Source organism: Grus americana, chromosome Z, assembly GCF_028858705.1.
Source record: "Grus americana isolate bGruAme1 chromosome Z, bGruAme1.mat, whole genome shotgun sequence".
Lineage (NCBI taxonomy): Eukaryota > Metazoa > Chordata > Aves > Gruiformes > Gruidae > Grus > Grus americana.
In genome coordinates this window covers 77,907,588-77,934,889 of record NC_072891.1, presented here as the reverse complement: position 1 = coordinate 77,934,889, position 27,302 = coordinate 77,907,588, and the positions used below count along the sequence as shown (strand labels likewise).

Here is a 27,302-nt window from a genome sequence, read left to right as displayed (position 1 = left end):
TGCATTCATAGACACATAGTTATATTGCCCAGGCCGTTGGAGCTCCCCTGCTTCTCCCGCTCAGCAGCTCGGCCAGTGCAGTTTGCAGTTCGCAGTTCGCTGCCATGGCCTTGCTAGTTAACATTCAAAGGTCTAACCATTAAAGAGCCTCACGCAGCAGCAATGCTTAGCCCCTGTGCACTGCATGGGAGAGGCTGCTTGGGAGTACAGAGTTAGCCTGCTGGCTGAGCAGCAATTATATTCAGGAGCAATGACCCTTTTGAAAAAATGAGCGATTTCCTTTGCTCCCAGGTCTTCAAAAGGGAGGTCTGGCAGTTCAAGAGATGACATCTGTACCTATAACTATCTTTACATCTTGTTCAATGAATTGTTAAGCCAGGACTTCATTGTCCCCTGAAAGCCACTCTAGATCAAAACAAACCTTGTTCTTTCGAATTCTTACAGCCATAGATATCTGATTTGGAGGGACCTTGTAAGGTTATGTAAGCTGAGTACCAAGAAAGCTCATGTCTGGAGATGGATCTGCAGCTATTGGATTCATTAATTTTTAATCATACTCAAATCACCAGCAAATCTCCAGGTACTCTGTGGATACAAAAAGTGTCAACAATTCCTAGTGCCCATTACCTGCTTTGTGATGGTTTTTCACCTTTCATACTGACTGAGCTTTGAATGAAAAAAAACGCAGTAAAATATACACAGAAGTGTCACCTCCACATACGAGAAATGCCTATAATTTCTATAGGCATACATTTCACAGCTCTTTCTTCTCAGTAAGTTAGCTTTTATATTTGCTATTACTGATACAAAAGCAAGTAACTGTCTCCCCCAAATCACTAGTTTAAAAAAATACGTAATTTATTCTTGATTCTTCAAATTGTGATTTTTAAAATGCTGATTTTTCAGAGTTCATGATTTCTCTGAAGCCCTAGGGTTTAGGATTCTGTTACTGGATTAAAGAAAACAGACTCTTTCAATACAGGACTCTTAAAATACAAGAAGCACAAAAGAAACAGAGCACAAGAAACAGAAAAGAGAAATATAAAAAGAGATAACTAACAAGGGAAGACTCACAGGAAGACTGTGACATTTACTTATCCTGTTGGGATGCAGGTGTTTGTGGTTTCCATATTTTCACAGAATCTTCCCAGGAGAGGACTACAAAAAGTAAAAAAGTAGCAGTGACAACTGATGAGTCTTGCTTCCATCCTGAAGTTTTTATCTTCTGTTGAAGCAAGTACCCTTAGCAGTCTTAGTAGATCAGCAGTGAAGGTAGTGCAGGTAGTCCATTATCTGCTTTTGGCAGCATTTTGTGTTTTTAATACACTATTCATCTAGCTGCAAGCAAACCTTTTCCTCCTGTGGATAAGCAGCAGTAAGAAGAAAACAGGAGTCCCAAAAGACATAGAGGATTAAAACACTATTAAGATTTATCCTTCATAAAAGGAGTCAAGAGTCATCAAACACAAAGTTGCAGAAACATAATTATGCTTAAGAAAAAGCATAGATTACCAGAAGCAGGAAGAGCATAGGATGCAAAGGATCACTGCATAACTTCCCTTCATAGACTTTCCAAGGCTTCCCACCAGACATATGGTGTTGCTAGAGACAGGATATTAAGCCAGATGGATTTCTGATCTAATACATATTCCAATGTTGTCATCATTTGTGGTGAAATTTGACAATGTGCCCAACACAAAGTAAAGTATGGACAGTCCTCAGTAAAGTATTTAGGACAGAAAATTGCATAAAGGTGCAGTTTACTCTCTCTTTGGTACTAGCCTTTCTCATAGAGGCTTAAATATTTAGCTAGATGTAGACATTGGTGACAGTCTGAGGGAGGGATACCTTCCAGTGAAGTCAGGTATCAGCAGTCTTTATCTGCAGATCACATGTGGCACTGCAATTGGCATCACTAGGTGGGAGACAAATATCACAACAAACACCTCAGTTGACTTGGAAGGTGGCAGTTCTACAGTTCAGTGTTGAGACTCAGTGGGGTTTTTTTGTCTCTTCACTGAAACTACCAAGAAATAAAAAGCCAAAAACACAGTACTGACTGTGGCAACTAGCTTCTTGGGACATGGAGTGCCTGAATCTAGTTCTAGTCTTGAGACATTGAAGATGACTAGATTTGGGTTGACAGCATTGTGCTGGAAGTCTCCATGATGTATTGTCACAGCACCGCTCTCTGTTATTTATGTCTTCTGGCACTTGAATGCTGCTTCCACACTTGCAGGCAAGAACATTTCCCTCTGCACCCACAGTCCTTCTGGCACAGCATGTACTCTGGTCAGCTCCAGATGGAGGCACACCCTGCATTGCTTCTCCCATGATCATCCGCACCAGAACACCTCGAAAAACACACAAGCTGCTCTGAAGACCATGAGCTTCCTGGGAAGCAAATAAAGCATGACTACTTCAGCCTTAGCTTTATTTGGCTTCCTGTGCTCTGAATGTTTGATCTTTTAGAGGCTGGTACCTTGCTGAAGGCTTTCCAATTACTGTGGTCTTGGCAACACTTGACCATCTCAAGGAACTACTGGGCGTGGTAGAGGACGCTGCCTGACACCTCCACTGCAATTCAAGAATTTCCCCTTGAGTCATTAAACGCTCCAAAGACAAACAGGGTACTTCAGAAACAGGGGTCTGTGAAACTTGTGAACATCCAAACTACTCAGGGCTTTAACACAGAAGGTGGAGCCCGTTGTGAGAAGGAAAGGGCACAGAACTGCAAAAAAGTGTCTCTGTGTGTATAGCCTGGTACTCAAGGTTACAGCTGAGGCTATGCTGAGGGGTATTCTTCCTTCTCAATGCCAGGGGAGACTCTTTGGTCCACACCACCTCAGTCCTTAGTTTCTCTGTGGAAAACAGCAGCAAAGACAGCAGTGGTCTGTGGTATGGTGTCTAGGCTTCTAGAAATGAAATAGTGGCAATATCTTTCGGCAGAAGACTAAAGGTCATCCTTAAGGAGTCAGGAAAAGACATTCTGCCAAAACAAATCCAGACTGTGGGTCCTTCGCTGGCTACCTGGAGTCCCAGAAAGTGGATCCTAGCAAGCCTAGAGGCTTCTCATGACAGTCCCTGAAACGTTGACTGGTTTAAAGGCAAATAATACAACTAAACACGTAGATCTGGGGGTTCAAGGTGACTTGAGGGAAAAGTTTTTCACATTTAAAGAAAATCTTGAGGGCAAACAAACAGACTAATCGGTGACCTGGTAAGACTTCACACTTTTTCTGTGATGTGGAAAGCTGACTGCAGGAAAACATCAGAGGCAGGTCTATGAATGCTGAGAATTTTTGACAAATTGTTCCCACATAAGACCAAGATACCAGATGTGAAGGAAACAAATGACTCTGCTAATCTGTAATTTCATCTCCTTAGCTCCACCACCCATCCCAAGGGTTTCGGTTTGGGACCGTGCGAGAAAGCAGTGCAGAAGACTATGTGAGGCAAAGCTTCCCAGAGATGCATGAGTACATGCGACGGTACAATGTCCCTGCAACCCCGGATGGAGTAGCATACCTAAAGTAAGCCTCTGCATGCAACAGCAGATCTGGGCCCTTGACCAGAATGCAAAGCAGTGAGGTGGTGATGGGTTTCCCACTCTCAGCATCACTTATGCCACAAAACAGTCGTTGAAGGGAGTGTGGCAGATAGAGAAGAGAGCACGTAATCACCTGGAAGGAGTGATACTTGGAGAGCAAGCTAGCGTAGCACCAGCTGGAGAGTTACCAGGGGAAGCAGCGCTTCACACTAACTGCTAGGTTGCCGTCAAGCATGGGTAACGTATACGTCCTCCTGGCAGGTTTCTGTGCTTGGGAGCCCTTCATCAGGCAGTGAGAAACACTGAGAAAAAAACATCAGTCCAAACAAAAGCTGTGAATGCGGTTCCTCAGCATCTTCAGCATTCTGGGAGGAGAGAAACTTTAAAGCATTTATCACTAAAATGAATAAAAGCAGCATTAGACTGGTAAAAAGTAATAAACACCAAATCTTGCTTTAGGGAATCATGTCATCACTGTGTTTCAGAGATATTTGTGCCTGACAATCTGGGGTCACACAATTGTTTTATTCTGCCAGGAAACAGAAGAGGTGATAATAAGCCTGAAATAATTAATTCATTTTACACATAGAAGTTGCATAACAGATGGCCTGAGAATTTTGCACCAGAAGTTGTTTCTTGTTTACGTATTTTTCCCAGAGCCATCCTAATGATAATTAAGACACATGGCAGTTCCTTTGGGTTAAACTGGAATCAATCCATCGAAATCAATGAAGTAATGTACCTTCACATCAGGAGAACACCTGGACCTCTAAAGTGACAAGAGTGGAGGGTGCAGTTCCTGGATCAGATGAGAATAGGCACTGCAACTGTTCTCTTATATCTTCATTTTATGCAAGCGTACTATTCATAAATGATTATGTTAGTAAAATTCAGTCCTCTGTGTTCATGAAGACTGAACGTAGAGAAAAGCCAATCTCAGTGAAGGAAATTAATTTACCTCATATTCAAGGAGAAAGGAGGAGATACAGCTTTGTAGGAGTTATCCTGCATTTTTGCACTAATGAGAAATCAGGACAGCACTAGTATTTTATCCATTTTTTTTTTCCAATAAAGCTTTGTGCTACCTTTCAATTGAGTCAAAGTCTAACACTGTCGTGGTTTAATCCGGCCAGCAGCTAAAACAACCGCACAGCTGTTTGCTCACTGCCCCCCTCTCAGTGGGATGAAGGAGAGAATTGAAAAGGAAAAAAGAACCATAAACACCTGTGATAAAGACAGTTTAATAGGACAGAAAAGGAAGATGATAATAATGATGATGATGACAATAATAATAATAATAACAACAATAATATTATATACAAATCAAGTGATGAACAGCACAATTTCTCACCACCTGAAGTCGATGCTCCGCAACACCCCAAGCTATCCTGCCTCCCGGCCAACCCCCCAGTTATATACTGAGCACGTCATCATATGGTATGGAATATCCCTTTCGTCAGTTGGGGTCAGCTGTCCCAGCTGTGTCCCCTCCCAGCTTCTTGTGCACCCCCAACCTACTCACTGGCGGGGTGGTGTGAGAAGCAGAAAAGGCCTTGACTGCTTGGCAGCTGAAAAACAGCAGTGTATATCAACGTTATTCTCATCCTAAATCCAAAACACAGCACTATACCAGCTGCTAGGAAAAAAATTAACTCCACCCGTGCCAAAATCAGGACAAACATATTGTAGTATTTTCCATCTTTCAGATCAGTAGTACTTCATGAGAGCAAAATAAGTCCTACCCCTGCTGCTCTACTCTAGATGCACAAAGTTTGTATTTCATGCGCAATTCCTTTCTTCAAAACAAAAATCAATTTTGCATTTAAAATAGAAGCTCCTGGTCTATGTTTTCATTCAGTAATCTTCCAAAGAACTGCATAGATAAACATCCAGTGGCCATCACTGAGTCATAGACTGTGAAGTGATTCTGTTTCTGACTTTGATGTTGAATGCAGACATGATCCAGAGAAACTCGATGCCTTCATCATGGATAAAGCACTGTTAGATTATGAAGTATCAATAGATGCCGACTGCAAGCTTCTAACTGTGGGAAAACCCTTTGCCATTGAAGGTAATAATCAGTTTTACAACATACTGCTCTATTTCTCATGTGTTGCATTTGCTTTATTGTGATTTGGTATTCTTCACGGAAGTATGCAGGTGAAACTGTGGACCCCTTGAAGATTATAGCGTAATTCTTGGTCATTAAGCAGAACCAAGGTTTCACCCTTTTTTGTGGTTTTTGAACTTTCAGATCACTTGTGCCATCTGTGGCCATGATCTATATAGGAATTATTCAAAGTGCTGAGACAGTCCATCTCCAAACAAGTAAGTGGCACCATCCATTTCACTGCTTACAGTGAAATAAAGTAGTTCCTGAAGTGAGGCTTGCTTTTTGTAGGCTCAGTTTCATTACACATGCACAAAACTCAGTGGAACACGTTCAGAATGCCCTGGTGTATTAGCAAGGACAGATCAGAAGGCAGCCTGGAAGCAGGGCTTGTTTGCAGCTGCCTCCAGCACAGGTGAACACATTAGCAGCTATTAGACTTCAGGAATCATTTTTGTGATGGATGGCCAATGAAAATGATTGAAGCTCCCTCTTTCCTCCCTTCCAAGGGCAATCACTCTGGCTGCTCCCATTGCACATTAAAACAACCTCCTTCAGAAATGTTCAAACCTGATTGAAGAAGGCAATATGCTAAATGAAGGCCAGAGGAAGCTGAGCATTTTAATCATTTCAGCTAAAAGTCACCAGCACTAGGCATTTTGTAGAACGCTCCTTTTTGCTATACCTCATCAGTGTCTCCCTTTTGAATTCACACCAGAGGCCTGAAAGCAATCCATTTTCTTCTTTTCTGTTTGTTATCGGGGAGGATAAATGCACAGAGAGCTGGTCAGGCAGTAGCACTATTTGTGTGTGTGCGTGAGCAACCTGATAAATCTTTCATTTCAGAAAGGTCAACTCTACTGAAGTAAACCATCAGCTTCCACAGCTTTGAATCAAGTAAAGCAATTTTCAATATAGAAAAAACAAATAACCCCCAAAGTATATGTTTTTACATAACTAGACTGCATATCACCTAATTACAAAACACTTAAACATGCTGGAAATGTGGTATTCATGAACACTAGCTATGCCTTCTCTAAAACCATTCCTTCAATGTTAGCAAATATATTCAGGTGGAAATACAGGCACAATGTATGAAAATCAGCAGCAAGAGAGACTATTGTGTTGCAGGTACACATATCACCACACCACTCTGCATCGTTGAAAAGCGAATCACTGTGATGGCGAATTTACCACTCATGTACATTTATGGAGCTTTTTTTTGTTTCTTCCTATGTTGTTGTTTGTTGTGGTTTTTTTTTAAAGGAGACAGTCTGAAATTCTGAATTCTGAACTGAAAAACAAAAATCCACAGTGGACTAGAAAGATAACTCTGCAGGCAATTGGCAGGACATCTCTGCATGTAACTGCATGTCTTCCAGGCATGAATTGTATTTGTTTTTCTAAAGCCAAAACCCAGATTCTGCAAATTGAAAGACTGTACTTGGAGTTACTGTATCCATTTTCACTTATGCTAAGTCCTTTACCAGCACTTTAATGTGGTAAAAGACCACACAGTGGCTAAAAACTGTATCTATTACTATCTGGAACTCCATGTTACTGTCAGAGCAGAACTGCACAAACAGAAAACATAGCCCCTGGGCTTTAAATTTCTGTGTGACAACAATACATACTGCTCCCATATACATTTACACGCACACAGCTTCTCATAAGAAAATACGTAGGAAGAAAAGAATCTGTCACATCTGACACCACAGTCACATCCACTAATCTAAAAATGTAAGGGGATCACAGAATGGTTTACTTGACATTAAGTCCCTTTTGCATTGGTAAAAAAGAAGAACCCATGGAAAGGGCATGCAAAAGGCTGTGTTTCTAGATATAAGACAGATTTATTCACCCATCTGTACCTCCATCTTAAATTTTGGAACCTCCAATTTTACATATTACTTTTGTGGCCTTAATAATTTTCAATTTGCATATCCTGTTTGTATTGGGCTACTTTATTTTGCACAGCAAAACATCTCATCTCAGCATTCTCAGCCCATGGTAAGCCAGCATCCAGGTTTGATCTGGCTTGCTGAAACAGAATGCCAACTTGATCTGTCATGCTGGTAGTTGATAGCTGAAATGAACATACTTTAGGAAAAAGCAAACAGGGAAGAGAGAGATGATCGTATTGGTTTTCCTTCTAGGATATGGTATTGGTCTTCCCCCCAACTCTCCACTTACCTCAAACATCTCTGAACTGATCAGCCAGTACAAGTCCCATGGTTTCATGGATGTTCTGCATGACAAATGGTACAAGGTTGTTCCATGTGGGAAAAGAAGCTTTGCTGTCACAGAGGTAAGCCATGAACTTGGGTCACATAAATGAGGATTGGCACAAGTTGCCAATTATTTCCGCCTGTTCACAATGTGCAGTAGATGACAGAGATGAGCTGCAGCTGAAGGGAAGCATTAGGCTTCAAAAGTAGGAGATGCTAAGCCCAGCAGTGTTCAGATCAGAGCACAAGACAAACATTAGTAAGACTGTGCTGCTAAGTTAGGCATGCAGTGCATGAATCAGAAAGCACTTCTGGAGACAAACAGGGCGTTTAACTTAGCATTAAAAAAAGTGATCTGGCACACTGCACAACAAATTTATCTGATTCCACTCAATTATGTGCATCACCATCTACAGGATCTGTCGGTGATTCTGGACCATCTCAATGGGAGTGATACCTAAAATAGCTAACACAGAGACCACCAAGAGCAAAAGAAGAGGAGAGAGTGGGAATTTAGTACATCCCAAATTTTAAATATAATGCTGACCACTTCCTAATATGGGTGGCAGCTACTGGTACCAAAGATAGGATTTCAGCCTAGAAATGGTCCACTAAGATATCACACTAAGAACAGAAGAGAAGCAGGTCTCATGTCTAAGTAGAACTAGAGGAAATGGAAGTAAATCTCCATGGTTTTACATCCTGGTATCAAATCAGAGGAGTGATGCCAGCTCATGACTCCTGAAGATGTAGGCCATTATGAGAAAAAGACTCCTTTTATCAGAATAGCAGTTTTTCATCAAGTTCCCTAGACTGTCAGGTAAAAAAAGATTAAGTACTGAGGAATCACAAGATCCAGCATGCCTGAAGCTTAGAGTATACAATTTTATCTCAAGGTGTTCCAAAAGACTTAGGTTGCATGTTCTCAGTGGTATAAGACACATAGCTGCAAGTATGCTATCTCCTCCGCAGAGTATTCAGCCCAATATCAAACCAACTCTGTGTTCTTTGAGGATGTGGTAGCATGGCCATTCTCCCCTAAAAGAGACACCCCATTTCCTAGGGCTCTGACTCCTGCCCTTCTGTAGTCACCTGAGCATCTTGTCTGCAGACCTCTCACTGCTGACTAAATCACTAGAAAACTAGCATTTTTTAGAGATCAGACAAAAAACCCCCACCAACTTTGACTGCTTTAATACATAGATTGTTGGGTTTTTCCTGCATCTTTTATTACATTTTTAACTTTTCATTAAGATTGTGTCAATATGAAATAAATGATATTTTAACATCACACATTCATAGAAGAAAATTCAATTTATTTTTATTCAACTTGTTCAATTTTTTTCTTTTTTTGTGTGATTAATTCAACACAAGGAAGCACATTTAAACAAAAATGTGTATTCATTGCTATTTCTCATCTGGCTTATCTGAAGATTATATTATCATCTAACAAGACAGTGGGGAATTTTCTTTTTAATGTAGCTGACATACCTGTTCCTGACAAGCACTTCATTCAATGACCTTTTGTTACTCTACATTTTAACACAATCTTTTGAATTAAACCTCAGGAAAATTACCAGACAGTAATGGTTATAATTACCACAACTGTCTTAAAACTGAAAAATCTTGTAGCAGAGACAATCTTACTTTCTTAGTAATTCCTCAGTGATGAGACATAAGGAGCTTCCTCTGATCATGAGAATCTTACTCCAGTAGCTGTGTCCAGGGCTGTATTCTCTGTATTCCTAGAGAAATAGCTAAGACACGGAATCAATTCTAAACATCTTCCAGTTTAAAAAGTATGGGTTTATTTAGTACTGGTTTTCTCTCAGAATATATATTTCCTCCATTAATCCAGTATTCTCTAGAGAGGGATACATACAGCCCCTGGGGGTGCCTGAGACAATCCACTGGGTTGCAGGAATAAAATATTAGAACTTCAGGAATACATGCATACATATGTATATAAATTATAAATGAGTATACATATATGGGGGTGCATGCTCAAGAAGTTACTGATAGAGGAGCACAAACAAAAAAAGTTTGGAGACCACTGCTGTAAGCCTTAGCATCTCAAGACTGTCTCTAGAAACAGGAACTTTTTTCTGCCATATCAAATACAGTAACAGAGAAAATAAGCCCTGGCTGGGCAAACTGCAGAAGGCATATTATAAAACCAACCGGATTTGTCTTTTCGTGAAGAAAAGCAAACATGAGCAAAGACAGAATAAACCTTGCATTCAAACTGAAGAGAAAAAAATCTGATAGGCAGCATGTACTTTTTACAGTTACTCTTCTGAAAACCCTTTGCAATTTAAAAATACAAGAAAAGACCATACCATTTCCTGCACAGCTATTGCTAGTACATTATCTCTGAGGCAAACACAGTTCTTTCCCTTCCCTAGATTTTCATTAACTCCTTCATATTCAGTGATAGAATACTGAGAGTGACTGGTTTCCAGGTAAGCCTTGAACTTCCCTGTGTTCATGGCAAGAAGAAACAATGACATGGTTTAAGTACTGAAAGATTCTTCAAGGCCTGCCAACAAAGGGAGAGGAGGTGAGAAAAAAGCTGCTCCAGTCTGAAAAAAAAATTCTGATTTTGTCCTGTGAATAGTCCCATGGACTTCCTTTTTTCTCAGTGTTGAATAGGTTTTAAGCATGGGGTTTTAAGGGAGGTTTTAAGCATGGGGTCACAGCTGGAAGACATGCTGTGCTGTGAAGTAATTCAGTATTTCAAGTGTAACCTCTATGTGATGGCCAGAAAGGAAGGCAGGTCCAGCTGCTCTGGGGCTGGTTATCTGACTGTAGTCCTTATTTGATCTCCAATTGTGCTAACCAAACATGCATAACTGAGGTTTTCTCCAGAGGCCAAGGTCCAACAAGCTGGTTCAGGTAACTGAACTGAAGGACTCTAAAAAGTCACTCAAAGACTTTGTCTTTGAACTAATCCTCATGTAGTCAAAGGTCTTATGCAATCAGAAAGAGTGAGAAGAAACAAAAGACCACTTGTAGGTCTGTGCTGTTGTGGGGTAAGCTCTGCTAAGTCCAGATTTTCCCTTTCCTGAATTTTTCTACTTTGGCTGCATCTCCCATGAGCATCCCCTCCTCTTCATCCACTCCTTTTGGCCAAGAACTGGCAGATTTCAGAAGTTGCAATTTCAGTGGACACTCTCTAAAGTATAGCTTTATGTCATTACGTCAAGAAGCATGGGAATTTTTCTTGGTCTTATCTTTATGCCAGTTTGTACCCTTTGCTCCTGTACAGCCCAGAAATCTGTTATTTAACTCCCTGCAGCCAGTCACAGTAACATTCAACAGATTCACTGAAGGGTGGACAACGTTCAACACAGAAGCAGATAATTCATTTTTGAAAAGTCTCAGCTTCTAAGCAGGTAGTCATTCACATGGATTATACACCAAACTAAGACCCAGCAATTGCCTTTTGATAGCTAGAGTAAGGCTTTGTATTTTTCTATGTCTTTTTGATAAATTTTGTCTGTGACACACTGAACCTCTTGATCAAGAGTAATGACCCACAAATGGGAATAAACGTAAGTGAAATACTGATCAGGGTAGCCTTTGAATGGGTGAAATATCCATCTTCCTTTTTTGTCATTACCTCTTTAGGCTGTACCTGATTCTTATCCACCAGCCACTCCTGCTCACCGAGGTTAATTTTTCTTTAGATTTGTTTTGAGATTCATCTTTCTACTCATCATTTTATTCTAATCTTACACTGGAAAATTATATTTCCTGTGGCAGAATTCACTGCTAGCTCTTTCCAGTTCTCTCTATCTGGCAGCACTTTGCTCATTCTAAATTGCACTTGAAAACAAAGTTGTCTTGGAAAGGCATGATTCAGACTGAGACTGGAAAATTTGCAGTGACTCCTCAAGCTCAGAAACCAAATAAAGATGAGTTTGAAAGTGCAGGGGCCCACTTGACCACAGTGCTTGACTCTACCATTTTGTATGAAACTCTTCAGCAAAAGCACTTGCCCGAGGCATCTTACTCTGGCCAGCACCCATTGGATCATTCATGGGGGATGCAGCTAACTCAAACTTGGAACAAATTGCTGCAATGAATTGCATCTTACCCTCTCCACCACAAGTAATTGTTGGTAGCAGTGGCTGTTCATATTGATTGCCAGTTACTAGCACTATCACTTGAGTACTCTTGATTTAAAATTGTCATACTCTACTCTCAAAGGAATTTCTTTGTTGTAAATTTGCTAAGTCCCTACTTAGGGCAGAGCATAGTTCAGGAGGGAGGTGGGATTGGCAGAGTTATATTTGCACATATTACATCTTGACATAATCAGTGTCATTCGTTTTCAATTTGAATACAATACACTTAGCCCTTCCTCTACCCTGCTGTTACTAATGCCACTTCAGCAGGAGCCAGGCTCCTAGGACTTTACCCTCCAGCACATTAGCTCCATCCAGGCTTAGGAGGGTCTGCAAATTCTTTCTTTCTGTGGCATTTTTGGGAACCAAAATACAGTGACTTGGCAGCTTTGCAACTTTCTGCTCATGGTAGCAAAACAGCTACGGCACTAAGCCACTATGACTGCAGGCAGGGTGGATAGATAGCCTGAACAGGCAAGTTGCCTGTCAGTTAGCAGTGGTTTTCACTGCTCAGATCAGGCAGTAATGATCAGGGCAGGGTGTATAGGAGATGAGTTGGCACATCACAGTGTTTCAAGACAGTGTGAAAGAGAAGGGCGCTCCTGGTCCAGGGAAAGCTCCTTTGGGAAAAGCTAACTATGCATACAGAGTGTTTCATAGCATTTAAGCTATATTTTTAAAATGTTACTGTTGAAACTGTATCTTCTATTTCACTTGAAAGGCTTTTTATATTCTGCATTTGCAATTGTCACAGGACAGCTGAAGCTCTAGAACTTAAAGACTGATTTGCACATAGACTGGCAGTTCAGTCAGATAACAACCACTACATGGAATAAAAAATTATATATTGTTAGGTAACAGTATCTCAACTATTAATACCAACAACTTACTGATGCTTCACACAAACGGTATCTAATCTGACATTTACAATAACAATATATGCAAGCACACAAACAACACCAGCCCAAACTGACCCTGTTACTGCAGACCCACCACTTTCCACAGGTGGTGACACTGGGGAAGGGACTGTGCCATGCCCCTCCTGCCAGTGTCTGAGGGAGAGGTCCACGCTGGTAATGGTGGGGATCAGTCATTGACCGTGGGCTTCCTTCTAATCCAGACCAGGCACACGGCGAAGACCAGGTCCTTTCATCCTCTCTTCTTCTCACATCAGTGGTGAGTTCTGCTGATGGCTTTTCTCTGGAGTCTTCGCAGGAACTTGCTGAAAGTCTACCTGCTGTGGCTTGTACCTGAGTGGTGATCTTGGCTTCGGCATCACCCGTGATGTAAAATCAGACAGTGCCTCATTCATCTTGCCATGATTTTATCCACTTGTCATCCAGCAAATTCTGCCTTTCTGCTCTGAGTTTAGCTTAGTCTCTTGAAAGGTCAAAAGTTGGTTTCCTTTTTGTTACACCAATCACCTGACAACTCAACAGTCAGTTTTCTAGCCATTACCTTGAAGTGGTGGTTTATATGCTTGTCTCTGGTGCACTGCAGGTGTCAAGGGAATGCCATGTGGACCCCTCGACAAGGGGAACGAACTGTCCTGTGCTCATAAATAAAAGCTGCCTGTCAGTCACCTTTCACAGTACCTTGTTACCAGAGCGTGAAAAACAAACACAAAGAAAAGGAACAAAGATTTTGCTGCCAAGATGATTTGCTCATTCTGCACATACATTCTCTGGGGAGGAGAGCTGGCCCTTGCTCACTGGAGGACTGGGAACATTATGAAGAAGGGTGTCACGAAATGACAGACTTAAAGGGGTCATCTCAATGGGGGAAGAGGCAGTGGCATCTGGACTTACCCTGGGGAGAAAAATATTTTCTACAATGGTCCTGAAGAAACGAGCATGTATTGAGTCTGACAGGAGAAGCATGTTTTGAGTCTCCTGGAAATGAATAACAGATTTTGATTCACCCGTCGAAACTGAAAAAAAAAAAAAAGTTCACTATCTGAGGAGATAAAGCTGTTCTTCCCAATTCACCAGCCTGTGATATCATGGAAGCAAACATCTTCTCAGTACCTAATTCGGATGATATGTGTATTCTTTTTCTTCCCACTATGGACAGGCCTCGGAAAATGGATGAGTTGAAAGAAAAAGATTTATTACAAAAGGGAGTATTTTTCCAGATCTGTGCAAAACTCCTAACAACAAGAGGGGAAAGGAACTTGTCTTGATAATGTGAGACAAAGATTTACAGTATCTTAAAATTTGCCAATTGAAACCCTAAAGCTATGGTCACAGGCCTTTGCTAAGGATAATCTCCCTAAAGAGATTAAATATATATTACTTCAAAGCTGCCACTTCTTTGAGAGCACAGAAAGCCATAAGAACGAATAATAAATAAATAAATAACAGTCTCTGCAGCTACAAGAAATGCCACAATCTGGAGAGAGGTACAGGTTTTAATACTGCTTAGTTACCTAAATACAAGCATCAGCATCCGTAAGATTTTTGCAAACCTACTGAGATGCCCAATTCAGTTTAGAAATCTGGCCTTCATATCCATTTATCCCTAGTAAAGCTGGAAATAATTCCTTTTTGACAGCGGTGCTGCAAAATTTAACTTCCTGATCTTAGCAAAGCTTTTTAAAATCCTTGCAGGGAAAATGCTATCAAAAAGAATAGCTTCTTATTGTAGCTCATACACACGATAACCCTGTTTAGTGTTTGGGTTCAGCAGTGTGTAGCATCAAGACCTGTGCTGTGCTACCAATCTGTAAAGTAGCCACAAAAATTTCTAGAGGCTTCTAATTAGTCAAAGCAGGACCACAGGCATATTTGATGGCTCATCTACTGCTCTCAGTACAACCAGGGAGAGTAAAGCGTTTGCAGTCTCTTGTAGTATGGAGTAAAGCATGAGTTTTACCCGGGAAATCCAATAATGAAATCACTCAGTGCTGTTTTTTGTCTCTGCTCCCCCCTTCAAAGAGAATATAGATATCAAATATCTCTTTTCTCTACATCCTTCCTTCTCTTCAGGGCCCAAAGAAAAAGCATGTAACTACAGAGGAGACAGCAGGAAATTTTTAGGTAGCGATTGTAGATATGGATTGATAAACCAGAAGAGTCTCAGAGGATATATAAAAAAGCAGATACCTCCACTTCTGTTCCTGTATTTGTTGGTTTTCAGAAACTGCCAGTTTCCCAGTTTGCAAGTGGCAAATAGTTTAGAGGCTGTTGCTAGTGTAGTACTTAGCACCCATTCACTGTAATCATCAGAGGATTGTCTATGGTTGCTTATTGCTTCAGGACCACCACATGGGCATAATTGAGTTCCTTCTCCTAAAATGCAGGGAGCTACCTCCTACATTTATGATTACAAATTTGGAGCAAGGACTGTATTTTTATCCTGGGTTAACAGAGAATACACCACATTATGGGCTTTTATTCCTCAAAAAAAAAAAAAATAAAGAAGATAGATAGTGCAGTGGAGAAAGTCATCAGCTGGTTTTCTCTTGCCAGCAAAGACCTAACACACACACACCTGACCCCTACCACTTCAGCAGAGAGGAAAGCAGTGGTACAGAGAATCCAGTTTATTGCTGCTCTTTCCAAGTATATTCTATATATGCACCTACAAATACACAATCTACAAAATAAGTAGTAGAGCTTGCTGCTCTCGTATTGATCAGCATGAAGCTATGAAAATGAGAGGTGCCTCTATTAGATGGTTTCCTTTATTATTTAATATGCATGTGTCTATGTGTGTCTACAGTAATTATGAACAGCTGATAAATTGCCTTTTTACAATGGTATGTAAATGTGCTGATATTGCTATAAATAATCACTCCACACACTGTAAGACACACTGTGCTAATTATTTCTCCCCTACCTTGATTCCCCACTTAATTTAGTCTCAAAAATTTCCCTCTGCTATGCAGCCTTTATCAGGCAGCTCTTTCAATGCATTATCTTCTTTATTGCTAGATGAAATATTATTGATGCTTTGTTTTGGCATTTCTTTTCCCAGGAAATGATGTCTTGTTTGGGACAATTTCAAAAGCTATCCATTACAAGTGAAAAATGCATCTGAGATGCCAGTGCTGGAATTTCTTTCACCTGTTTCCAGGGAAAGTAGAAAACTGTTCTGCAGACCTGACAGGACAGTGAGCCAGACCCTCATCAGCATAAATCAGAGCAGATTTACTGAAGACAGGGAGTTATTTTTCATGTAAGGAGCTGGCCAAGTGTTCTCTCTGCAGCAGTACTGGAGTGGCATCAAACACCGACCTCAGGCTGGAGGAGACATCTCACGCATTCAGGAATCCCCGCTGCAATTGCTTCTGTGTCTCCTTTTTTATTATTATTTTGAATGGCTAGAGTTTTATCTTATTCCATTAAACCTAGTTCATATTCTCAGAGCAATATAAATGCTTTTTACCATACAGCTACCTAACACTAGCAGATCAGGCCTCCTTACTGATTTCCCCTGCCTTTGGGGACTTCTGCATTACTTCTCAAGTAGCTAAGCAAAAGGACTTTCACCCAGCTGGTTCACTGGTTCCTGCCACCAAAGGAGTTTAGGGCAATGCCCATCCCTAGACTGTTATTCTGTATGACACCAAACTGCAGTAGTCTGGAAGTGTATACAGATAGGCATGTTTTTCAGATGACTGAGTAAATCTAATCCTTTTTAATTATTATTGTATTTCTCATTCAGTTTATTCCTATATCTACTGTTAACTCTACATCTCTAAGGAAGTTGTTTTATACTTGCCCTTGAACATCTTTTCTGGGAAGCAAGTGATTTGCATTAATGCTTCTTGGAGAATTAGCAAAAGCACATTTAAGTGATAGAGGAGCCCATGAGGAGAGGTGCCATGCTGGACCTTATTCTCACCAATAAGGAGGGCCTGGTAGGGGACGTCAAGCTCAAGGGCAGCCTGGGCTGCAGTGACCACAAAATGGTGGAATTCAGGATCCTCAGGGCAGTGAGGAGGGCACGCAGCAAGCTCACTACCCTGGACTTCAGCAGAGCAGACTTTGGCCTCTTCAGGGATCTGCTTGGTAGAACACCATGGGACAAAGCCCTGGAAGGAAGAGGGGCCCAAGACAGCTGGCTAATATTCAAGGGTCACCTCCTCCAAGCTCAGGAGTGATGCATCCCAACAAAGAGGAAGTCAAGCAAATCCACCAAGAGGCCTCCATGGATGAACAAGGAGCTCCTGGGCAAAGTCAAACAAAAAAAGCAAGCCTGCGGAGGGTGGAAGAAAGGGCAGGTAGCCTGGGAAGAATACAGAGAAACTGTCCGAGCAGCCAGGGATCAGGTTAGGAAAGCCAAAGCCCTGATGGAAATTAGTCTGGCCAGGGATGTCAAGGACAACAAGAAAAGCTTCTATAGGTATGTTAGTGCTAAGAGGAGGATGAGGGAAAATGTGGGTCCCCTCCGGAATGAAACGGGTGACCTGGTTACCCAGGATATGGAGAAGGCTGAGGTACTCAACAACTTCTTTGCCTCAGTCTTCACTGGCAAATGCTTGAGCCACACTGCCCAGGTCGCAGAAGGCAGGGACTGGGAGAATGCAGAACCGCCCGCTGTAGGAGAAGATCAGGTTCGAGAATATCTAAGGAACCTGAAGGTGCACAAGTCCATGGGACCGGATGAGTTGCATTGGCGGGTCTTGAGGGAACTGGCGGATGAAGTGGCCAGGCCACTCGCCATCATATTTGAGAAGTCCTGGCAGTCTGGTGAAGTTCCCGCTGACCGGAAGAGGGGGAACATAACCCCCATTTTTAAGAAGGGTAAAAAGGAAGACCCAGGGAACTACAGGCTGGTCAGTCTCATCTCCATGCCTGGCAAGATTATGGAACAGACCGTCCTGCAGACTATGCTCAGGCACACGGAATATAAGGAGGTGATTGGTGACAGCCAACACGGCTTCACTAAGGGCAAATCATGCCTGACAAACTTGGTGGCCTTCTATGATGGGGTTAACAGCATTGGTGGATAAGGGAAGGGCAACCGACATCGTCTACCTGGACTTGTGCATGGCGTTTGACACTGTCCCACATGACATCCTTGTCTCTAAATTGGAGAGACATGGATTTGATGGATGGACCACTCGGTGGATAAGGAATTGGCTGGATGGTCACACTCAAAGCGTTGTGGTCAATGGCTCAATGTCCAAGTGGAGAACGGTGATGAGTGGTGTTCCTCAGGGGTCGGTACTGGGACTGGCACTGTTCAACATCTTTGTCGGCGACATGGACAATGGGATCGAGTGCACCCTCAGCAGGTTTGCCAACGACACCAGGCTGTGTGGTGTGGTCAACACGCTGGAGGGAAGGGATGCCACGCAGAGGGACCTTTACAGGCTGGAGAGGTGGGCCCGTGCGAACCGCGTGAAGTTCAACAAGGCCAAGTGCAAGGTCCTGCACGTGGGTTGGCGCAATCCCAAGCACAACTATAGGCTGGGTGAGGAAGGGATTGAAAGCAGCCCCAAGGAGAAGGACTTGGGGGTATTGACTGATGAGAAGCTCAACATGAGCCAGCAGTGTGCGCTTGCAGCCCAGAAAGCCAACCGTGTCCTGGGCTGCATCAAAAGAGGCGTGACCAGCAGGTCGAGGGAGGTGATCCTGCCCCTCTACTCCGCTCTTATGAGACCCCACCTGGAGTACTGCGTCCAGCTCTGGGGGCCCCAGTACAGGAGAGATATGGAGCTGTTGGAGCAAGTCCAGAGGAGGGCCACGAAGCTGATCAGAGGGCTGGAGCACCTCTCCTATGAGGACAGGCTAAGAGAGTTGGGATTGTTCAGCCTGGAGAAAAGGCAGCTCCGGGGAGACCTAATTGCGGCCTTCCAGTACCTGAAGGGGCCTACAGGAGAGCTGGTGAGGGACTGTTTATCAGGGAGTGTAGTGACAGGACAAGGGGTAATGGGTTCAAGCTGAAGGAGGGTCAATTTAGACTAGATGTTAGAAAGAAATTCTTTACTGTTAGAGTGGTGAGGCACTGGAACAGGTTGCCCAGAGAGGTGGTGGAGGCCCCATCCCTGGAAGTGTTTAAGACCAGGTTGGATGGGGCTTTGGGCAACCTGGTCTAGTGGAGGGTGTCCCTGCCTGCAGCAGGGGTGTTGGAACTAGATGGTCTTTAAGGTCCCTTCCAACCCAAACCATTAAAAAAACCCCAAAACAACCCAAAAAAACCCAAACTGGTATGTTCAGCTAGTATGGATAGCAGTCTTTGTGCTTTTTACAGATACTTGTATGTGCTGAATGCAGAGATGAGCCATACTGAGGTCTTGGCTCTAAAGACCTCTGAGAAAAAGGTCAGACGTGGGGCCTCATTCATTCTGCTTTTATCTACCTGGGCTAAAAGTTGGGCTTCACTGATAATTAAAACAAACAGGCCAGGTAACACAGATCTCCAGTCAAACACTTTGGCTTTACAGTGGTTTAAAGAGTTACCACCTGCGATTTTTGTGTCACCTTCCTGTTTCCCTAACTGAAAGGATAAAGTATGGGACAACAGGCTCTTTCCAACAAGAAATTCCAATGTTAGAAGGGAAGTTTTGCTTTTAGGTTGAATTAATACACTCTTAGCATCAGAAAACCCTCATGCCAAGAGTCTTTGACACCCTTCTACTCCAGAATCACTCAACTGTGGTTTTCCACTTTTCTTTCCAGGCTGCAGTAAGTTGCTTTAGAAATTGCTTTTACACCCCCATTATACCCTTCAACACCCTTGAAGTGTTTATTCACTGATACAAAAATTCTCTTCCCAAAATTCTACTCAGTGCACTTCAGGGCAAGCAGGTTGATTTTGGCAGAGAACCCCCAAAATAAGACTTCATTGCCAGTGCCACATGCAAAAGTTCTCACTCTGCTAGATAGATGAAGCTCTGTTCTTGTTAAAAATCTGTGATGTGCTACCTCATACCATTGTGTTTTAAAGAAGAGAAATCAAATATGAAAACTAGAAGAGAGAGGTACTGTTCACAATCACCCAAGAAAAGTACACAAATGGACCTTCAAGCCTTCAACTTCAATGGACTCATCACTAATCAACTCTTCGGCTTAAAATGACCTCATAACAAGATTTTTCAAACATTCTGTGATCTATCTTTCAACTAAATGCAGTTTCTTTTATGGATTACACAGCTATAGTCATAACAAAGCACAATCCCCACCACCACCCACCCTCCAAACTAACAACAAACTGAAGGAACACATAGGTCAATTATCCAGGGTGATAGCATCCCAGATATCATCTCCTGATATACAACCTTACCCAAGCAATTTTCTGCTCCTTCTTCTTCTGACATGGGAAATAACATTCTTTAATAGAAAGGCTCAAGTAGAACTTGTATTCTTGGAAATATTTCCAAAGTAGTCTGCGGGCAGTAATTATTAGCAAGAGTTTTTAGTTATTGATAAACTCATAACTGAGTTACAGAGTCATGAGAATAAAGGTACTAAGATTATACACAACATGCAAATCTAACCCACCCATTGGAGTGCAGGTGTTTGTGGTACAGATCGCTGCTGTACGTGGTTTATTGGTCTTCAAACATGATTAATGCCAATAAGAGATTCAAATTAATTAAAGGCTTCCTAATCTACATGAAAAGGGAGGGTCAGCAGAAGAAGGGAGAGTGTTCCTGTTTTCCATAATTGCAGTTGGGATTCCTAACAAATACAATTTCAGTCCTGTTAATGTAGGGAGTGGAGAGGTGCCATGTTTGTGCTACTACTTCAAAACATTTTCTCCATGACCTTCCATCAAGGGTAAAGCACAAAAAGGGAAAGTTAATGATCAATTCCCAGAAAATATGAACAGTTGGTCTTAGCTCACTGCTGATGAAGGACTTGCTCTACAGTTCATTGACTGTGTTCTGTCAAGCAGTATTTGCTTTTACAAATGCAAAGACACCACAAATACTGGATTCTTGTATGTGTTTGACACTTAATCTCATTAGGGAAACAGTATGAGGAAAAAAATTCCCTGGCCTTTGGCTGGTTCTTATTCCCATGACAGGTTCCTTGCTCTGATTGAACACCGATCTTTCTGCAGCACAGAAAGGCTTTGTTGTGAACAGCATCCAGACTATTCTGCAGTATTTCACCACTCTGTATTCAGTCAGACCACATTTCCAAATAAGAAAACAGAAGAATCTATTGAAATACACCAAGCCTGCTTCATTAACTTCCCCTTTTGATTTTATTCACAGACACTGCAAATGGGCATCAAGCATTTTTCTGGGCTCTTTGTGATGTTGTGCATTGGGTTTGGCTTGTCCATTCTCACTACCATTGGGGAACACATCGTGTACAGACTGGTCCTACCACGAATCAAGAAGAAATCCAAGATGAAGTACTGGCTCCATACAAGTCAGGTATGTATTCAGAACAAACCCTGTGAAAGTCATGTGGCCGATTAAGAAAGTCTGGACAAGAACAAGGTGTAAAAGATTGTAAAAGCAGTGATGATTGGCATGTGAAGTGTGACAGCAGCTTCTGGAACGTGAAGAATTCATTAGATGGAATGAGAAGCACAGAGGAAACAGTTCAAACATTCATAATTGTGAAGCCTATAGAAGGCACCTTTCCATTTGCACTTGTAACCTCACAAGTGGTTTTGTACACCAGAAGCAATGGTGTTGTTATGCTGAACTGGCTAACCAGAACAGTTTATGTCACTATTACAGGTTCCCAAACTTTTGATGCATGCAGGATGTGCTGGGTAACCTCCTTCATTATTCTAGGAAAAAATAATGAAAGCAAATTGCTCTAGGTGTTTCCTATGAAGGAAGAGGTTACTTGCAGAAAAAGGCACAAAAAGGAAGAGCTTCTATTATTTAAAGCAGCACAGTGAAAGAGATCTTTTAGAAAACAACAGTTTGCCAAGATTCACTTTTTTTCCTGAGGAATTCTAACACAAAGGATTGTTTGCAAACTATTTATCAACCTTTAAGATTGCCCTTCCTTGGGAAACTATGGGAAAATAAATCTGCTGTAATGACAAAGCATAGACATTGCTTGTATCCTTGAATGTGCAAAATAATTTATGCGCAAGTCCACCACACAAAGCCCAAATTGTTTACCTATTTATGGAGCTATTCTTAATCTTGCTTTTACTAATTTATTTTCTTGTTTTTCCTCTAGAGATTACATCGTGCTCTGAACAGTTCATTTATTGAGGACAAATGCCAGCCTAAGAAAAAAAGAGTAGAAAAGAGGTAGGAAGTCTTGCATGCCTTAAAACACAAACTACAAAAATTACTTTGAAATTAAATATGTTGTGTCTGGATATCTACTTATGTATCTAATACACCCCAAAGATAATAGAACCAAAATGAAGGAAACAAGATAACTAGGGCTCTGTGAGATAGCTTCACAGTGAATGAGAGGTCAGGCAGTATATCTGTCAGAAACTTTTTCAGCTTTCTTATTTTATGGAATGAGAAATAAAAGCTGAGAAGAGGAAAATGCAGTCCTTTCAGAAACCTTTGTCTCAAACAACTCCTGTTGGAGACAAAAAGTAGGTAACAACTTTGCCTTATTTTCATAGCTTATGTCTTCTGAAGAGGAGACAATCTTATCTATAGCTACCAGGAACACAAGGCATTTTATTAAAACTATACATTTGCTCAGTAACTCAAAATTATTAGTGCACTTCTTAAAGACATGGGTAGCAGTATTACTTTTCTACAGAGAAGTTGAGCCACAGACTACAGAAAAAAAATATCTTCCAACTGTTGCTAGGTATTTGCCATGACTGAAACCCACGTATGTTAATGTATGTTGTGATTAGTTTGTCATTCCTGCACTAATGGCAGCAAACGTAAGAGGTAAACATTTATAAGCTTCTAGACTGCCTGTATACAAACAAGTATACACAAGCATATGCAGATAATTTCCTCTGTTTGTTCCTTCATCTTCTTGCCACACAAAACCCCATGGTGTGGCACCTCCTTGCACACAGCAACTCATCACTTTTGATCTTTGAACAGCAGTACGGGAGCTGACTGGTGCAAAACATTTCCTCCTCCTACACCCTCCTTGCTGGGTGGTAGCATTCACACTCCCACAGCCTGAGGCACTAACTCAGCCAGAGAGAGACTCTTCCAGCGGAGGGGGGTCCTTGTATCTTTGATGATACAAAAAGCACCAGCTGAATTATTTGGCAGATATGGAGCAGTGCAAAAAATTTCATAACGCAAGGAGATGGCCACAGGGCCCACAGAGAATGGCTTAGAAAAAGAACAACGCAAATATTCTTTCAACATTGAAAGTGAAGATGTGCTCCAAAAACTTCTGCCCACACAGCATCCAGCCCATGTGTGTGTGCACACACACCCACCCGCTGTCCTTTCTCTTCTCACGGTCTGAGCTGCTGCTTGCACAGAATTATGGTGAATTTAACTCAAGACACCTAGTAACACAGTGCCCAGCATGTCACAAATACTGATGTGGCAAGGTACAACCCATGGCTCTCAAATCAATTTTATTCCTGCTGGGGATTGTGGAATTATTAAAAGCACCAAGATACAGAAAAGAGGTGGAAAGGATATGTATTATGCTACTGCTATTTCCCTCAGGGAAGAAAATCCACTGTTTTATTCAGGTTGTTACTTTCTAAAAACTAGGATAGCTGCTTGGCATCGGTGGCCAAATTGTGAAGGGTTTAATTTACTTGTCAAAACTTGAGCGTTAACTGTGGGCTCTGGCCTTTGTTAAAACCACCTGCCCAGACCCCCAGACAGAAGCACCACTGCCAGCGCCAGCAGAAGCTACGTCAGTTACTAACACATCAAAAAGCTGTGTTTTGATTTGTGAAAGAAAAATGTATCAGAAATAATGGCTTAACGATATCACTCTAAGAAACAGGCCAGGTTGGATGAGGCTTTGGGCAACGTGGGCTAGTGGAGGGTGTCCCTGCCCATGGCAGGGGGTTGGAAGTAGATGATCTTTGAGGTCCCTTCCAACCCAAACTATTCTGTAATTCCACGATTTACAAAACAAGTGGCTGCAGCACCTCTGAGACGTGTACTTCTGCTCCAAGGCAAGTTGGTCACACTGGCTGCCCAGGACCCTGGGCTCTGCAGAGCTATACAGCAGGGAGACAGCTTTGGGCACCACAGCCCCTTGTCAGTAGTTCCGTTCTTTGCTAGATTACCGTTTTTGTCTAAACTGCGGTGTGGAAATGCAGTGTGGTGGCCTTCTGCTCTTGGCCCTGGAAATGCTTTGCCAGTTTCTACTTGCCCAGGCTAATCCTATTCCCTGTCTGAAACATGCTTAAGAGGAACTTGTTTGTTTTCATCTCTTCAGGTGATTAACATAATTGCATCACAAAACATACATCCAGTTCAGCACAAGACTTGAGAGTCTTCCTGTCTTTTATTTTGAAATATGATAAAATCACTGATCTACACAAAAATAAACAACCCTACATATACATCCTCACTGGGGTTCCCTGAGCCGTCCAGAGTGCGATCCAGGCTGGGGCTGCCTCTCCTGCCTAAAGCCTCCCCTTCCCCCTCTCTGCCATCTTTTTGAAAACATTCTCGATCGCCACCTCCTCTAAAGAAATTCCCACTTTCCAACTTCCTTCTCTGCAGGCAGGTGAGAAAAGTATGTACTCCCAACTCTGACTCCTCCTGAAACCAACTGTTTTCAGCAATTCTGATCCTGAAATGTTAATCTTCCCTAACCTGCTGACTGATAGCCCACACTAATAGGTATTTTGTCCAAGGACACTCACAGAAGACCTCTGTGATGGAGCAGTTTTAAGAGCAACTACTTCAGAGTTTCAGCCTTAGTTTATAAAATGAATGCACACAGGTCTATCCAAAAGATACAGCAGGTAGGAAAGCCAAGCTCCTCTCCTGCAATGGCAAACCGTGCTTCCTTATGTTCCACTTGGAATAGCAGAGGCCACAGGGTGCTCCTCTATATGGGAAGAAACCCTGGGAAATGCCCTGATTTGGGAGGACTGCAGAGTGAAGTTTCGTAGAAAGAGGGAAAAGATTCTCTGGAATCAAAATATTTTGGAAAGACTTTTCTGCAGGAAAACTGAAGCATTTGAAAAAGTTCCCAAATGGGAATTTCTCCCCCAACACAAAAACTCCAAATTCTATTTATTCTGTCAGGAAGCTTGTGTCTGTACAATGCAAGGTGTGGATACACCACAGCATCTTGTCCATCCCCACAGCACAGGCAGCTACTCAAGAAGACTTCAAGTCCAAAGGACACAATTTCCCCTTCATCCCTCCGCACCAACTCTAGGCACTCTCTTTCCTCCTCCTTGGGAGCAAATGTCCAAGCTAGCACAGAGTACTAACACACAAAGAACTAACACTGTAATGAACTTCGGACATTGCAACCAGAAAAGCTTTCAGAAAGCTTTGGAAGAGGACTCACATTTTCCTGAGCTGGAGTTGAGAGGGCAGTAATTTCATAAGTAACAAAAAAAAGTTTTGGGGAAAGTTAGTTTCATAACAAGTTCTAGTCTTTCATAACAAGTTATAGTCTCTGATATGGTTTAATCACAAAAATTTGGCCATTTGTGTTCATGATTTGAGCTTCTCAAGAAAAATAATTCCAAGGATAAAGGAATAATATTTCTATGTAATTCATAACAGGAGCATCACATTTTTCCAGTAGGATGGCTCACAGGGGACGGTTGCATACACACAAGAGCAGGGTCTGATTTCAAATTAACTCTCACATCTCTGTTCAGGTCCCACATAGGGAACAGCCAGCATGCTGTGTGGAATACAGCCAATCCAGGCAACTGTCACCGGAAAAAATATGTCTGCACTGAAGAAGAGCAAAATGAGGTAATGCTCCAAGACATCCCCCTGCCACAGTTGAGGAGAGAGACTCCAGCTTCTCTAACAACCAATGGGAAAGCAGAGTCTCTCAATATTGCTAGAACCTCAGTGATGCAAGAGCTTACGGAGCTGGAGAAGCAGATCGAAATCATCAAGCAGGAGCTGCAGCTCGCCATGGACAGGAAGTCGGAGCTGGAAGAGTATCAGAGGACGAACAGGACTGCAGAGCCCTAGGCCAGCATACCTGGGCCCTTTCCCCTTTTCTTCCTTTTTCCCCTTCCTCTGTAAAATTTGTAACACACTTTTCTAATGCCAGAAAGAGGTGAGACAATAAAGCAGGCAATATGCTCTTCATGAGAGCAGAATTGCAGCAGCCCACAGCCACTGCCACCCTCCTGAGTCCTCCTCCTTTCATAACAAGTTTCTCATTCTCCTGGCAAACATCAGCCATTTCTAAGGACTGGAGAAACAAGGAACATCCAAACAGCGAGAGCTCCTGGTTCCTCCACTTGACAGTACAGTGAGGTTCCCACTTTTTTAGCCCTTTCTGTGCATTAATTTAAAAAAAAAAAAAAGGGAAATTTAAACTGCTCATTGGAAGCATGTTCCTTGTTGGTATGTTTTTGTTGTGATACCTATGGGTCTAGTCTCCGTTCATGCTAAGGCTCCTTATGGTTGCCTCATTACACCAGGTGCTAGTTCTGTGTTGGCAATCCCTTCCCTCCTGGCACAGGCTGTGGTTTCACAAGAAAATTCTTGGTGGCAATCCCAGTACACACCATTCCCTCAGCTCTGTCAGCACAAATGCAGATGTCGCTGCTCCGTGACTGTGATAAAGCAACTTGCCCAGCTTAAAAATAACTTGGCAAAAACCAAACTACCACCTCTGTCTGCTTCTGAGTCCAGGTTCGGCTTCCACTCCCACGCAGAGAGAAGCCATGCAAACAGCTGCAGTGGCAGATGTGAGGGGATGGGTTCACGGTGGCACAGAGCAAGGATGAGGGGAAGGGAGGAGTGGCAGTACTGTAAATCGGAATTTACCACCAAAGGTAAAGTGAAACTACTACCAATGTGAAACTACTCCTTTAATATTCTCTGTCCTCAGTTGACAATAAGGTTTTTTCTCACAGCCGAAATGACGGAAGAGGCTCTGGTCCATGATTTATTGATGCCAAGCTCCCACCAAAGTTAAAGGGAGTCACCAAAGCCTCCCTGCGGACCAGGGCTGACTGTGACAGAGAATGAGAGTTGTGGTTCCAAAGGTTCCAGTGTACTGAGTGGAGCTCCCTCCCACCTGGATGATGAGTAAGGGAAAGGAAGGGTAAGCTGTTCAGCATCTGAATAAATACTGCATCAACCCAACTGACTGTGTTATTTCAACAGGTTTTCTATGAATTTTTAAGCACCACTTCCCAACACATCACATATTACAGAGAAAAATAACATTTGTGACACTGTCAGAATTAACTCTGGTCTCCCAGATATGTCACCGAACTAATTTTTA

The 27,302-nt window shown here is 42.2% G+C and overlaps 1 protein-coding gene across 1 annotated transcript in view; it reads left to right on the top strand.

Moving 5' to 3' along the window:
* Positions 1-27,160, top strand: part of GRIN3A (glutamate ionotropic receptor NMDA type subunit 3A) — a 75,320-nt gene extending 48,160 nt beyond the window's left edge. The window contains exons 4-9 of the mRNA XM_054809696.1: positions 3,388-3,533; positions 5,506-5,621; positions 7,817-7,968; positions 21,194-21,358; positions 22,128-22,201; positions 25,705-27,160. Coding sequence (XP_054665671.1) covers positions 3,388-3,533; positions 5,506-5,621; positions 7,817-7,968; positions 21,194-21,358; positions 22,128-22,201; positions 25,705-26,032 — 981 coding nt within the window. The 3' untranslated portion in view covers positions 26,033-27,160. The remainder of the gene's footprint in view (positions 1-3,387; positions 3,534-5,505; positions 5,622-7,816; positions 7,969-21,193; positions 21,359-22,127; positions 22,202-25,704) is intronic.
* The last annotated feature ends 142 nt before the right edge of the window (positions 27,161-27,302 follow it).